The 13,269-nt window shown below is 38.6% G+C and overlaps 1 protein-coding gene across 1 annotated transcript in view; it reads left to right on the forward strand.

Annotated features, from left to right (window-relative positions):
* The first annotated feature begins 5,915 nt into the window (after positions 1-5,915).
* The window catches only part of LOC140236461 (uncharacterized), a 41,403-nt gene continuing 34,049 nt past the window's right edge, over positions 5,916-13,269 (forward strand). The window contains exons 1-6 of the mRNA XM_072316385.1: positions 5,916-6,111; positions 6,858-6,908; positions 8,344-8,459; positions 9,401-9,582; positions 11,648-11,895; positions 12,710-12,793. Of these exons, the coding sequence (XP_072172486.1) occupies positions 5,960-6,111; positions 6,858-6,908; positions 8,344-8,459; positions 9,401-9,582; positions 11,648-11,895; positions 12,710-12,793 (833 nt within the window). The 5' untranslated portion in view covers positions 5,916-5,959. The remainder of the gene's footprint in view (positions 6,112-6,857; positions 6,909-8,343; positions 8,460-9,400; positions 9,583-11,647; positions 11,896-12,709; positions 12,794-13,269) is intronic.

The raw sequence follows: 13,269 nt of genomic DNA on the forward strand, positions 1-13,269 counted from the left end.
CTTAGCCCCACCGTTGGTACGGGACTAAACAAAAATGTACAAGTGTATGTGTCTGTAGTTTCAATATCAACTACTGTTTCAAGAATGGACAGTTTCACATTGTTACTAACCTCTTTGGATGTGTCTGGAGCTCAAGGGTAAAGTTTTTTTTTTTATGGCAACATTGGAACAATGCCATCCCAAAGATCACAATCAAAGCTATCGAGAACAATCTCAAGGATAATAGAGTCAGAGCGGTTACACACGGTCAAAAATTCGTCATTGAATGATGATTCCAGTGAAAAATAATTCTAGTGACGAATTTTTAGTACGTGTGGAAGCAAATTAGAACCACAAATGCTAATCACAATCACGAATTCAAATTCTAGTCCGGAGGTGAATTCCAGTGAAGTTTCACTCAAATTACGGTGCGAAATTGGCATGTGTAACGCTTGACCTCCAAAACATCGTTTGAGGGGCGGAGCTTACGTGACCTTTCAAGCACTTCCGTAGATAATACGCGCTATAAGAACCTCGTTGTTTTGATTGACAAGTCACCAAGGATTACGTAACGCCTTCGCTCGAGAATTCGAATTCTAATCACAGTTTTCGAGCGAGCGTGTGTGAGGTCCGATAATTCTAAAGACGAATTGCAATCATCATTACAATGATGATTCAAGTTACGAATTTTCTCTCGTGTGTAACCGATCTCAGACTATTGGGAGGAGACTTCCACAAGGATGTCATTGCAGTAATGTCTTCAAGGAGAACAGATAGTTCAGAGTCACTTGGCCTAACCCAGATGCAGGATATGTTGGTTTGATGTTGCAAGTAATGTTTTGAGGGCATTTACCAATGTATTATAAGTAATTTCTACATTCTTGAAACAATCTTTAATCTGAGTTGGGAACTAGATATCACATGTTGCCATGGACACTCTAAAATCTTTAGCTAATGGAGGTCCTCTTGACAGAAAAAACAGCAAATACATTGGTCGAGACCTATACAAACTCAATGACCAAACACAACAACATTTCCGCGTCCGTCCTCTGAAAATATTCAATGACATTGACAGTGTTTTCATAAGGGTATGAATAATTCTGTAAAGGCCCAGATCCAAATATCTCAACATTTCTATTGTTATGCCAATAAGGTGAAACTGGAATTAATGTCAATTTACAGAGGACAAATAAGAGTAAAAAGTTAACACCCAATCACCATCACTCCATCCTTCATTTTGTGAGAAATCTGCTCAAAACTAAAAATTTCCAAGGGGTATGAATAATTCTGTAGTTAACTATATTATATTCTTTTTATTCATATTGGTCTGTAACGGAGCCTGCATTCAGCTTCTTATATACTTCCCCAGGGGTGACATCCACTGTCAGCAGAGGTAGCCTATTATACAGCGAAAACAGACACTCCGAAATATCATATACTGTCTTTTCTAAAGGGTTTGTGAATTTCTCTTCATTACAAATGCAACATGTGTTCTTTTTGTTTGATAACTATCGCGGGCGGGGGGGGGGGGGGGCGCACTGGTCTTCCCGAGTGAAAGGGTCCCCGGGGCCCCGTCGTATAGGGCCTATACTGCTCCTGTGGGGGAATCGACGCCGCGAAGCCGGATTTAGTAGAGCAGTACATAGAAGGGGAATCAGGGTGGAACCCTCAGAATTACTGCAGTTTTTCGTGGGCTTGTATCTTCCCTCATTTTAAATACGTATTCTATGTAAATTTCTTTTTTGTTTGCTAAAATTGTACAGATACGTATTGTATCATACCAAGCCAGATCTCTTACAGCTATATACAGGGTGTTGGCGTGGGGCGCATGACCCGACTATCCTTACAATCTATCATTCAGTGCAAATTAAACGAAATGTGGACAGATTGTGTGCAGATATTTTCATGTGTATGTGGTTAGTTGTTTTGCGCGTTAAAGAATAAATTCATTCCAAAAATAAATCAACTTCAAAAGAAAGAGAAAAAATATTTCCCACAGAACTATACAAAAACGAAAAAAAAAATCGGATAAGAAATCAGATAGATTTGAAATTTAATCTCTTTTGGGAGACATTTCTTGACCATTACTTTCAGCAAGTTGACGATGGACGGTCATGCTGTCATAATTCCCGATTTATTTCGTATGGGCCTATAGAAATGACGAAAATCTCATATTTCAGCTGCCTTAAAACCATCTAAAGTAAAAAAAGAACAAATGTTAACTCTGACATCTTGGTGTGGGAACCTCTTTGTATTAGCTAAAAATAGCATTTTTTTTTTGTCCGAATTTCAGATATAACATAGGGCCTATATAAAAAAAAATGTTCGAGTTACTATGTATCACATAACATTTCTACAATATAAGAAAAATTGCAATACTATCAGATACATGTATCACGAATTTTCTCAATAAACCATAATCATGTAGAAATGATTTCATATAATAAAACTATTGTTCACACTTCGTATATTTAACAATACTTAACATTGATTATACTGATTAATACTTTATTTTGCTTTTTTATTTTGACAAGAATTGGGTTATCTACTCTAGCGGATCTAAGAATGTTCCATCGTTCACATTTACTGTAGTGATTTTTGTCTTTCAAAATCAAGAAAACAAATACTGTACAACACGTAGGTCCATCTAAGTAGTCCTAAATAAAAAAAAAAATAATAAATGTAAGGTAATTGTATCATGATTATTTGTAGTATGGATTTTTTTTTTCTTTTTTAGATAATATCTTCACGAATTATCATGGGAAAATTCACCACAATCCCATAAACTTGTACTTGCATTTCACACGACAGCGCAGAAAAACGATAGATTTTGTCCTCAATACACTCATCTTGCTCGGGAGTACGCTTTCGGGAGGGAGGGGGAGGGAGGGGGAGGGAGTTCGGCGTAACCTCGTACATGGCTATTTGATAACTTGCATGTCAACAATCATTCCTTCCCCTTTTTCCAGTTTGAGGGCTTTATGATCCACAATAAAAATTTTGAAACATATTTAAATTACATAAATCATTATCTTTTCTAAAATATCTATTTATATTTTATGCAATGTGCCTCTTGAAAATACCTTGGCTGGATATTATGCGCGGAATATTTGGATTGTGTACACGTACGTATTGTACGTGACTCGTAATTCCGTACACATACGTATCTACTGGTATACTTGGGTGACCCGCACCTCGTCATAGTTAATGTTTGCGCATATTTGAATCACATTTTGCCACTGAAATTCTTTAAAATCCAACTCACATACAGGAAAAATGCTGAAAATTCCAATGGAATCACAAGTTCACTGAACGATATCGAAAATTTGCAGCTATCGTCGTCAAACGCGAACGGTGCAAAAATGTTGCGCGCTAAGGAAGGGGCCCGCAACTCGTCACCCGTGCTCCCATAGACAAAGCACGTAAAAGACGTGTGCGGGTGACCGTGATGCTCCCATAGACATACACGTAAAAGATGCTGCGGGGACAGTGGTGATATATATAACACGTATTCCGATTAAATTTCAGATTTTCGCGAAAAACTGTTCGGTTTTCACCACAATTTGCTTGGTTGTGGTAGCCCTGCCAAGTTTCAAGCGTACTGAACACAGTCCCGGGCATAAATTTTTGCTTAGTGCGCTTAAAACAATTTTAAGCGGGGTGACGGTATTCGGGCCCCTGACGAGGTGCGGGCACCTCGCTATACTGCTGCAGTGCATGCACTGCGTGGTGATATGATCGGCAATGCCGAAATCTAACGTTATATGTATATATGACGGCAGACTGGAGTTGAGCTGGCTGGAGCATCTGCTACTAGTATTTCCGTATCCAATAATAGAGTCTATAAGGAGATATCTTGAGTTTTAGCGCAATCTTCGACGTCCGATCGGCAGAAGGCTGCTTATCATTTTTCTTGTTCACAAGAACGGTAACGCCAACGGAGTCGGTAAGTAACCGCGTCCAGCCCGAACGCGAAATGGAGCGTCGGGCCGGCCTGTTACTAGTGTAGGGGCGGGCGCCTGGCTGTATAGAACACTAGAAGCCTACGGTAGATGTTTGGTAGATGTTTGGAAAGATTATAGAGCAAGACACAAGACACAAGAGAGGTCACAAACCACTACAAGAAGAAATTCATTTTACATGCGTATCAGGAAACCATGGAATAGTTTACCTAGAAATTTATGCACCCACGTGACCCAGTGTCTTCAGTTTTGAAATTGGTTTGGATAATTCTGGGACAACTAGTCTAATAAAATTTAAGTTTGACACCACGCCACCTGGTCATGACCCAGCTCATCGTAAGGACTGAACCTGGATCTGAATACAGAGGCTCAGCCTGCGTTCAGAAGCTTCCATAGGTATCCATACAGTGTGTAGGTAGGTAGGAGATGTTACTTGTTAGTTGTTGATTGTAAACTATCGTAGCGCCTGCGGGGACTGGGAGTCGGGACGTGTACAGTAGTATGAGGGTTTATTACTCTATGAGGTGGTTGGTAGCTCAGGAGACGAAGAGGAGACGACAACAATACTACAGATTAACACCTCTAACGTTACAGTGTAGAACCCAAGCATATCTTCATAGTTTCTGGCCACAAACCATCAAAGACTAGAGCACCCTGCCTATTGAAACCAAAGATGATGCCATATTCAAATGCGAATTTCTTCACTTTGTCTCCCTCTACAAATTTGTAAGTGAAGAAACTCACATTTGAACATTCACCCCTCTGAATTATAACTTTAATAATAATATCTTTCTTTCAATATGCCTTGTCCGCCTTGGACTACTTAACATAACAGTGTCGGAATTTCGGAGCTTGGGTATTTGTTCCATGTTTATCGTGTCACTGCCGGCAACCGGGGACAGCCTGGTGGTAGTGTCGCTGCCCAGAAAGCAGTAGATGACAGGTTAGAGTCCCACTGGTTCCTTTTTCCGACATGTTTGTTAATTTACAGATCAGCAGTTGCGATCTTAACAAATTTAATTTGTAGTGGGGGACAAAGTGAAGAAACGCGCATTTGAACCTTCACCCCTCTGAATAATATCTTTCTTTCATATCGTCGCTGGGGTGACAAGACCTTGTATCTGCAATTTTGGTGAAAATGACTTTTTTGGATTAATGGTCAAATAATGGGTTAAGTGATGTCCTGTCCAAATCCAAACTGTCTTACTCCAAAAATGAAGCCACCACAGCATGTCAAAGGAAAGGCTATCCCATTCGCCACAGTGCTTTGGCCGCCATGTTTTTTGGCTCTCCTGAACATTTGACATTTTGTAGATACGAGGTCTTGTCGCCCCAGCGACGATATGCCATCTTCTTAAAAAATTTCAATCCTCCTTTGATTGGAAGCAAATTAATCTGTGTCAACACCACACTAACACTAACTAGTAACAGTATCAGTAACACTTAGTCATGTTTGGACTGAAGACTCATTTCTGTACATTTTTAGCTTTACGCTAATGACAGTGAGCATGGTGAGAAATCATTTGTCAGATCAGTGTACGTAGGCCTAGCAGAACTTAAAAGAATCTAAATTCTTTTCTTCTCATATGATGTTCTAGAAACTCCATTTAGTGGGTGCTAACATGCATTTGTTGAAGCTTAAATTCTACCATTTACATTGTCTGTCTAAGAAAAGTCTGGCTCTTGATTTGTAACCCTAGACTCTACTCTTCAAAAAATGCAGTTCACAAATAGGTGTAAAGATTAACAATGCTTTTCCATCAAGCATTCTACTACTACAGTGAAATACTAGGTACCATCTAACTATACACAGCCCAGTCGCTGTATGTAGCTGTATTCGCACAGCGTATTAACAGCGTCTGGTCGGGCTAGGTACCATCATAAACTTACATTGTAGATCCATTTGAATAACTTCTTTCTTGCTTTGTGTTTTTCATAGATTTCAGTTGGGGTGCAACTTGACACACATTGTTCCGAGACACTGGAGGCTCATACTGTATGTCAACAGGACATACAAAATGACAAGTCTCTATTCTCATAGAGTAGCAGGACCAAAGGAGTCTTCTTATTTTCCTGTGGTACAGCCACAAACTCTTGATGCCGGTCCTAAATCAGCACATCAAAGTGAATGTCGCCCCTTCAAACTTCCCCAGACGAGGAGTGTATTGTGGTAATGTTTAGTGCCTGTTTATGGACAAATCATTTATGGTGTAATGATGTCGTGCAATGGTAATAAAAAAAGAAACAAAAATTAGTTTTTACAATTTGATCTGCTTTTTGAAAACACTGGTGTGATAGAATGTACAAATGGGTACCATACCCTCCTGGAAATCCCCCAAAGTTCCCCAGATTTGCTGTGTTCCTCTTGGATAATAGTCTGCAAGAATGTGTGGAAGGTGAACTTCCAATACTCAGGTACATGCGAGACCCCAGGTTGCTTATTTTGTATATAAAATTGCAATCAGTGAGTATCTAAATTTACCGGTAGTCAAAGTCAATATGATATGACAACATGTACAGATATGATGTCAAGGAATTAGCTGACAAGTTTTCAAAAGTCACTTACATGTACAGTCAAAATAAAAACAAGTAGTCCAGTACTCCTCTCAAGGTCTTGGCTATATTAAGGATGTTTATATTTATAAACATTCTCCAAGGCAGAGGAAATTATTATTATCATTATCATCATTATTTTTTTTTTTTTTTTTTGAGGGAGTGGGCAGGGGGAGAAGGGTACAAATTCAAGGTAAATTATGTTGTTTGTTTGTGTGTTTTTTTTTTTTGGGGGGGGGGGGTCGGGTGCTAATTTCAAACATGGAGTGGCTACTTCAGTGTCCATGAGAACACCACTAATCATAGTGAGAGCAGTGAGATATAATTATCTACAGTACATGTATTTTCTGTATGTTTTCGTAGGGACCAGACACCAATTGGGTCACAGAGTGTTCTTCATGCTACCCAGAACAGGTTAGTGAATTCAGTCTATTAAGAAATTAGTTGAAACTGCTGGTTGTGAGCTGTGAAGTTACTTATAGAATGAAGGGGTTGTTTGTTTGTTTGTTTGTTTGTTTGTTTGTTTTTAAAGCAGACAAACTTTCTAAGTGGCTAACTTAGAAAGTAGTAAATGTTATCAAGTAGTTTGTTTATAAAATATTAATTTTTATGTTTCAAAATTGTAGCATATTTTTAAATGCGGAGTGACATTCTAAGGTGCTATACTTTCGGAACAGTAAATATACAATGCATTCAGGCTTTTATTGTTATCTAAGTAAGTGAAGTCTTGGCAGTGATGTCAAAACCACAAAGAAAAGAAAAGTGCTTTGTGTCTTTGTATATGATACGCCAGAAAGCTCTACGATGTCTAAGAAGAAATACCTAAATACAGTAGCTCACACTATTGGATTTACCATTCCTAGATTCCTTTATTTTTTTTGGCTATCACAATGATTGTGCAAACAGACTGAAAAATCACCAAATGCCACAGTACAATGAAAGCTTCACTCCCGCTTTTATTCCTCTCACATGTAGCTCGCATTGTATGGTGATTGAATGTCAAGCTGTGTTCCTTATTGGATTTTTGAGTAAATTCTGAGTTTTTGTCATTGTTTTGTGTGCAAAAGTCACGTCTGTACCGTAATGTAGCTACTGGTCATTTGAAAGAAAAATAATTGAAAAGAAAAATAATAATAGATAATTTATCATTTAAGATTTACATCATTGCAAAGCTTAGAATTTTCTCTGCACTTTGCTCTTTGCCTGTCCAGCATAACAAAAATCAATAGAAAGTTAACTAGATTTGAAAAACAGTGTTTTCCTGAAGCATGCGTGCATTGCAGGGGTTTTTTATCTTTGTGTATTATAAAAATAGTTAATGAGTTTGCTGATTATGTTTAATAGTCTTCACAAATTTATCATAATTAGATTAAAAAGGACAAGATGAGCTTTTCCAGATCTTGATTTGGTCTTATTTTAGAGCTTTGCAATTGTTACACAGAACATGTGTGATACTTTGCCACTTTATATATGATAGTAATTTTCCCAAATCACTCACTATTTTCCTCATTTTTATCTTAGTTCTCCTGTTTGTTTGTTTTTTTCTGAAATCAGGCTGGCTCACATTGCTTTGTATTACCTTGACATTTACTTTTGTATACAAACATGTCAGTTATTATTTGCAACGTGCATAAAAGCTAGAAAATTATTTGTTTTGGACTGTCAGTCGCATCCATAGGCAGAATAAATGTGACATCATTGACATCTTGGCAAAAACCATCCCTGCTAACAAGCTAGCCATTTTTTAAAGTACCCTGTGTGGCTTGCAAAAACCAAGCACATTTCCAAGCATTTTTACATGAAAGTAGTGATTTGTTTCGTCTTGTTTTGTTTTGTTATTTCCTTGTAGAAACATATCACTTCACATCTCTGAGGCAGCACTGAGGTTGGCCCACCGTCATGCCCAGCAGACTGACAGCAAACCATGCACAGGTTTCTTGCTGGGATCAGTTCAAGTAGATGCAGGTTAAAACACATATTTCCTTGTTTGATCTCGGTTTGATTACCTTTTTGTTCTTTTCACCTAAAAGGGAAATTATATGAAGATGGTGCAATGCTCACTCCTCTGCTTTGCCAGGCCTATGGGAGTCGAAGACCCGGTAGCGTGGGAATACCATAAAGTGGGAAGGCTGACCTGGCTCGGTTATATTTGAGAACCCCCGTAACGAATTGTATACAGCACTCTCACTGATCTCAGTGTAAGTACACATACAGCAGAAGAATCTGGACTGGAATCAACTGTTACTTTTATAGCATACACTTCGATGCACATATCTTTGGAATGTAAGCCGATGGGCAAATGAATTGGGTCTACCATGAATCTCCATATCACTGGTCCTCATGTAAATTACCCCTACATACATATGCTCCAGGTAGTTTTCTTTCTTACCTTATTTGCAGTTAATGGTACACTATATTCACTATACACTCATAAATCTAAATGCAGTCCGTTTGGCTGTTACGTCTCTTTTGTGGCATATTTTGATTCCACTTACAATAGCATCAAAGTTATATTAACTTTGGTCCTGGTTTAGTTCGGGGTTGAGAAAGATTTACATCAGCGACAGTGATTAGTCTATTTTGTGAAGACTACCAACATTAAATTCAATGTGTCAAAGATTGGTCTTTCAAGCTCAGTGGCATTTCTGAAATGTTGCTTTACCAGTGTAGTTATCTTTAGTATCCAGTTTGTTTGTTTAATTACAAGTTACAGCAGAATTTGTAGTTAAGTTGCACACTTTGATATTTCAGAGTAAGGAGTTAACGGTAATGTGCTGCATATAAATGTAAAAGCGACATGTGTAATGTCTTTTCCAAGATGGTTTAGATGGGAGTGTGATGGAGATTGACAGAGAGGAATACACTGTATTTACCTCAAATGAAATATTGCTCATTGGCTCTTTCAGATGAAGATGGACTGACAGTAACCCTGGATCGGTTCGACCCAGGACGGACTATCCCTGGGCGTGCCTCCTGCCTCCCAACAGCAAGACTCCCTGGAGATTTCCTGGTTCCATTCATTCTATTCCTGGCAGAGGGAGACATCTCAGCCACACACCGAGTGGAGGACTGTGCAGTAGCCTTCAAGGTTTGTAGCAGCCAGTTAAAGAGGAAATCCACTCCAAAAATAAATATACTTCAAAAGAAAAAGAAAAATATTCCCTACAGAACGATACAATCATGACAAAAATTGGATAAGAAATGAAGTAAATATGACATTTTGAAATTTCACATTTAAAAAAAACAACATTTCTTTAAATCTTAATGCACCCTATAAATAGAGAACATACCAAATCCAGTCATAAAACTCTCTCCCTGCCAAGACCACTGTCAGTGATGCTTTACAATTTCACAGTGTTTTGCACAGAGAGGATTTTGGTCTACCATGTGTCATGCGTCATGTGTAAACTTTTCTTACATTTTCAGAACAGCCCATGACATATTTTCACCAAACTTGGCCGATGGCATCCCTAGGGTAATTGGGTCCCAATTTGATCAATGATAATAATAATAATAATACAGGGTACTTATAATGCGCCAGTTCCACATAGTTAACGTGCTCAAGGCGCAGTAGAAGAAGTAAGTTATGAAATACAAAAATCCTTACACAAACATGCACATGAAAATGAATGACACAATAATGATAATGAAAAAATATACATCATAATATACAATTCTACTGGAAAATGGTCATGAACAAATGAGTCTTGAGGGCAACTTTAAAGGAGTCAACATTCGAAATGTGACGGATAGCTTGAGGCAACTGATTCCACAGGTAAGGTCCAGCATGTGCAAACGACCGATCCCCCCATAATTTCTTCGTTTTTGGAACAACAAGCAATCTACAATCGGATGACCTTAAACATCTGGAAGGATTATAAAATGTCAGTAAATTAACATTGTACTCTGGGGCAGATCCATGTATGCAATGAAAAACAAATAGTAATAGTTTAAATACAATGCGAGATTCAACAGGTAACCAATGCAATGAGGACAAAACAGGGGTAATGTGAGTATTTCTCCTGGTAAGGGTAACAACGCGGGCTGCTGAATTTTGCAATTTTTGTAACCGTGAAAGTTGAGATTGTGGTAGCTGAAATAGGAGTGCATTACCAAAGTCAAGTCGTGATGATATAAGAGCACTAACTATTTTTTCTGTGGCTGAACGAGTTAAATACTTGCGAATAATGCCCAAATTGCGTAACTGATATCTCACGGATTTACAGACAGCAGAGATCTGAACAGACATGGACATTGTAGAATCAAATAATACTCCAAGATTTCTACATGATTTAGATGGAGCAATAACCACATTATTGTCAACCGTTAAAGAAGGAAGACTAACCTTGTCAAGTAGAACCTTGGAACCAATAAATAACAACTCTGACTTTTCCTGATTTAACTTCAATGAATGCGAGCTCATCCACTATATGATATCATGGATGCAAGCCTCAAGTTTCTGAATGATGTCAACGACATTTGTTTGGGTAGGTAGAAATGATGTATATATCTGGATATCATCAGCATAACAATGATAGTTAAAAGAAATGGGTACAATGCACCCATTTCCCATATTTTGATGTTCTTTGTTTAAATGCATGGTTAAATTTTCTACCAACTTGGCAGATATCACCAGTGTGATAGAATATGAAAATGGACACCATGCCCACATGGGGGCCCTAAAGCCCCCAAGTTTGCTGTGTTCTTCCTAGTCTTCAAGAATGCACAGAACAATAACTTATGTTATATGCATGAGTGCTAGACCCACTGAGTCTTTTTCTTTTGAAAAATCCTTATTTTTAACAATTCATTGTGACTGTCAATTCCATTCTATTGAGAGCTTTATGATACTCAAGGGTAAAAAATCAGTCTTGTGCTAATGCCAGTTTAGATTTCAAATTAAGTACAAAATGGTCTACTTGAGGTATATACATACAACTTTGTAAGGTATTTTGTAGAATGCGTGCACATGTTAGTCAAATTTATGTGTGATTCTTAGTAGTTTGATTTTTAGATAGAAAACAATGACATCAGCATGCGATGAAGGAGTAATATGCTTTCAGTGCCATAACCATTTTGTTTTAAAACAAAAGCAGATCAACTGACATTTATTTCGTACATTCTAACTTTAACCCCCCCCCCCCCCCATACAGCTGTTGGAGAGTAACTACAGCAGCCATGGGCCAGTAGATCCCTCCAAGAGTCTTGCTCTTCGCCTTCTTTGCCGCTGCCACAGCAGTGAGGATGATGTGACCTTCTGTCTGCACTTTGGGGCTCTCACCATGGCGACCAGATTTGCTGCCACACCCGTCAGACCAGTACCTTTCATACCAACAGCCCTGGCAAGGAATCTTTTGGGACCACTCCCACTCAGCGATGTACAGGGTAAATACAGAACAGGGTAAGATTGCAAACCCTCTGTGTCTTAAAGTAGTTCTCCTGGAATCCTTCAAGTACAGGATTTGTACAAGCCTTAAAAAGTGCTAAAGTTTGAAATCGTAATAGTGTTTTGCCATTTAAAAGTCCTGGAAATGTGTTTCAATTTAGAAAACATAGTTTTTGGATTGTACTTGGATTTTTTTTTTTCATTTTGGAAATAGTGGCAAAATAGGTTCATAGGTTTGTGACAGAAATCTCTGTTTTCTATTATACAAATGAGTTACTCTGTTTTGATCTTGCTTATTGTGCAGAAAGTTGTTAAAGCTAAAGTTGAAAGGAGAATAATAAGGAAAAAAAGAGAGAAACTCTTACAAACTGTTTTATCAAAACACAAAGTGCCTGAATATACTTATACACACCACCATTCTCTCGGGGGGGGGGGGGGGGGGGGGGGGGATGAAAGTTAAAACTAATGTTGGCCCTTTTTAAGCTACCAGTAGCCCAGTCCTATTCAGTGATGCCTTGCACATTTTGAGGGTAACAGTGTATTTCTTTCATCGTTTGATAAGAATGCAAAAATAAATATGTGTTTCATGATGAAAGGTGTGAGATTGATCCCCCCCCCCCCACACACACACACACACACGCACACAGTGAGGAGAAACTTTAGGAGATGAAAAAATCTACTATTTTGTGCAGAAATGAGTAGGCAGTAGCAGGTCAGGAAGCTGTGTGCACTAAAGAGTAGCAGTCCTCTGAGACTGGCAAGGTGGCAGACTACAGTACTGTACAGGTGCCATGTGTACTCTGGTGTTCTCTGCATCCCTTTATTTCAGGTTTATTACCATGGATGAGACGAGGAAGTTGTTGCTGCTCCTGGAGAGTGACCCCAAGGCAAGCACACTGCCCCTTGTTGGCATGTAAGTATGGTGCAATGGATACCATCATATTCTGTATGGCTCTCACTAGTAGCAATGGTATAGCTGGTAGCTGGTAGCTGAATTCAACTTTGCAGGTAGTGGTTGACCTAGGTATACTGCTGTATTGTGCCTACCCTTAGCTGTATCAGTATGTTGGGCTAAACTCGATGACAGAATGCAAAATCAAGCACTGTGGAGAGGACTTCACTATTCTATCCTGACAAGTATGATCTCTCACAATGTGCAGACTAGCTGTATGAGAGGGACCAAGTTGAAGGGACTCCTCTAGCAAGTAATGTTTATAAGCCAAACAAGCAAAATAAAGGGAGAAACCTACATCTGTCATGACATTTTAAAATGTTCTAGATAAACAGTACAATAGTGGATTAGCTTTACATTCTTGAAAGAAACAGAAGTGTTTGATTCCCCAAGATGCTTGATGGCTGTACAAATACAGACGGGAAATACCATTGAAA

The sequence above is a fragment of the Diadema setosum genome, chromosome 13, assembly GCF_964275005.1.
Source record: "Diadema setosum chromosome 13, eeDiaSeto1, whole genome shotgun sequence".
In the NCBI taxonomy this organism is placed as follows: domain Eukaryota; kingdom Metazoa; phylum Echinodermata; class Echinoidea; order Diadematoida; family Diadematidae; genus Diadema; species Diadema setosum.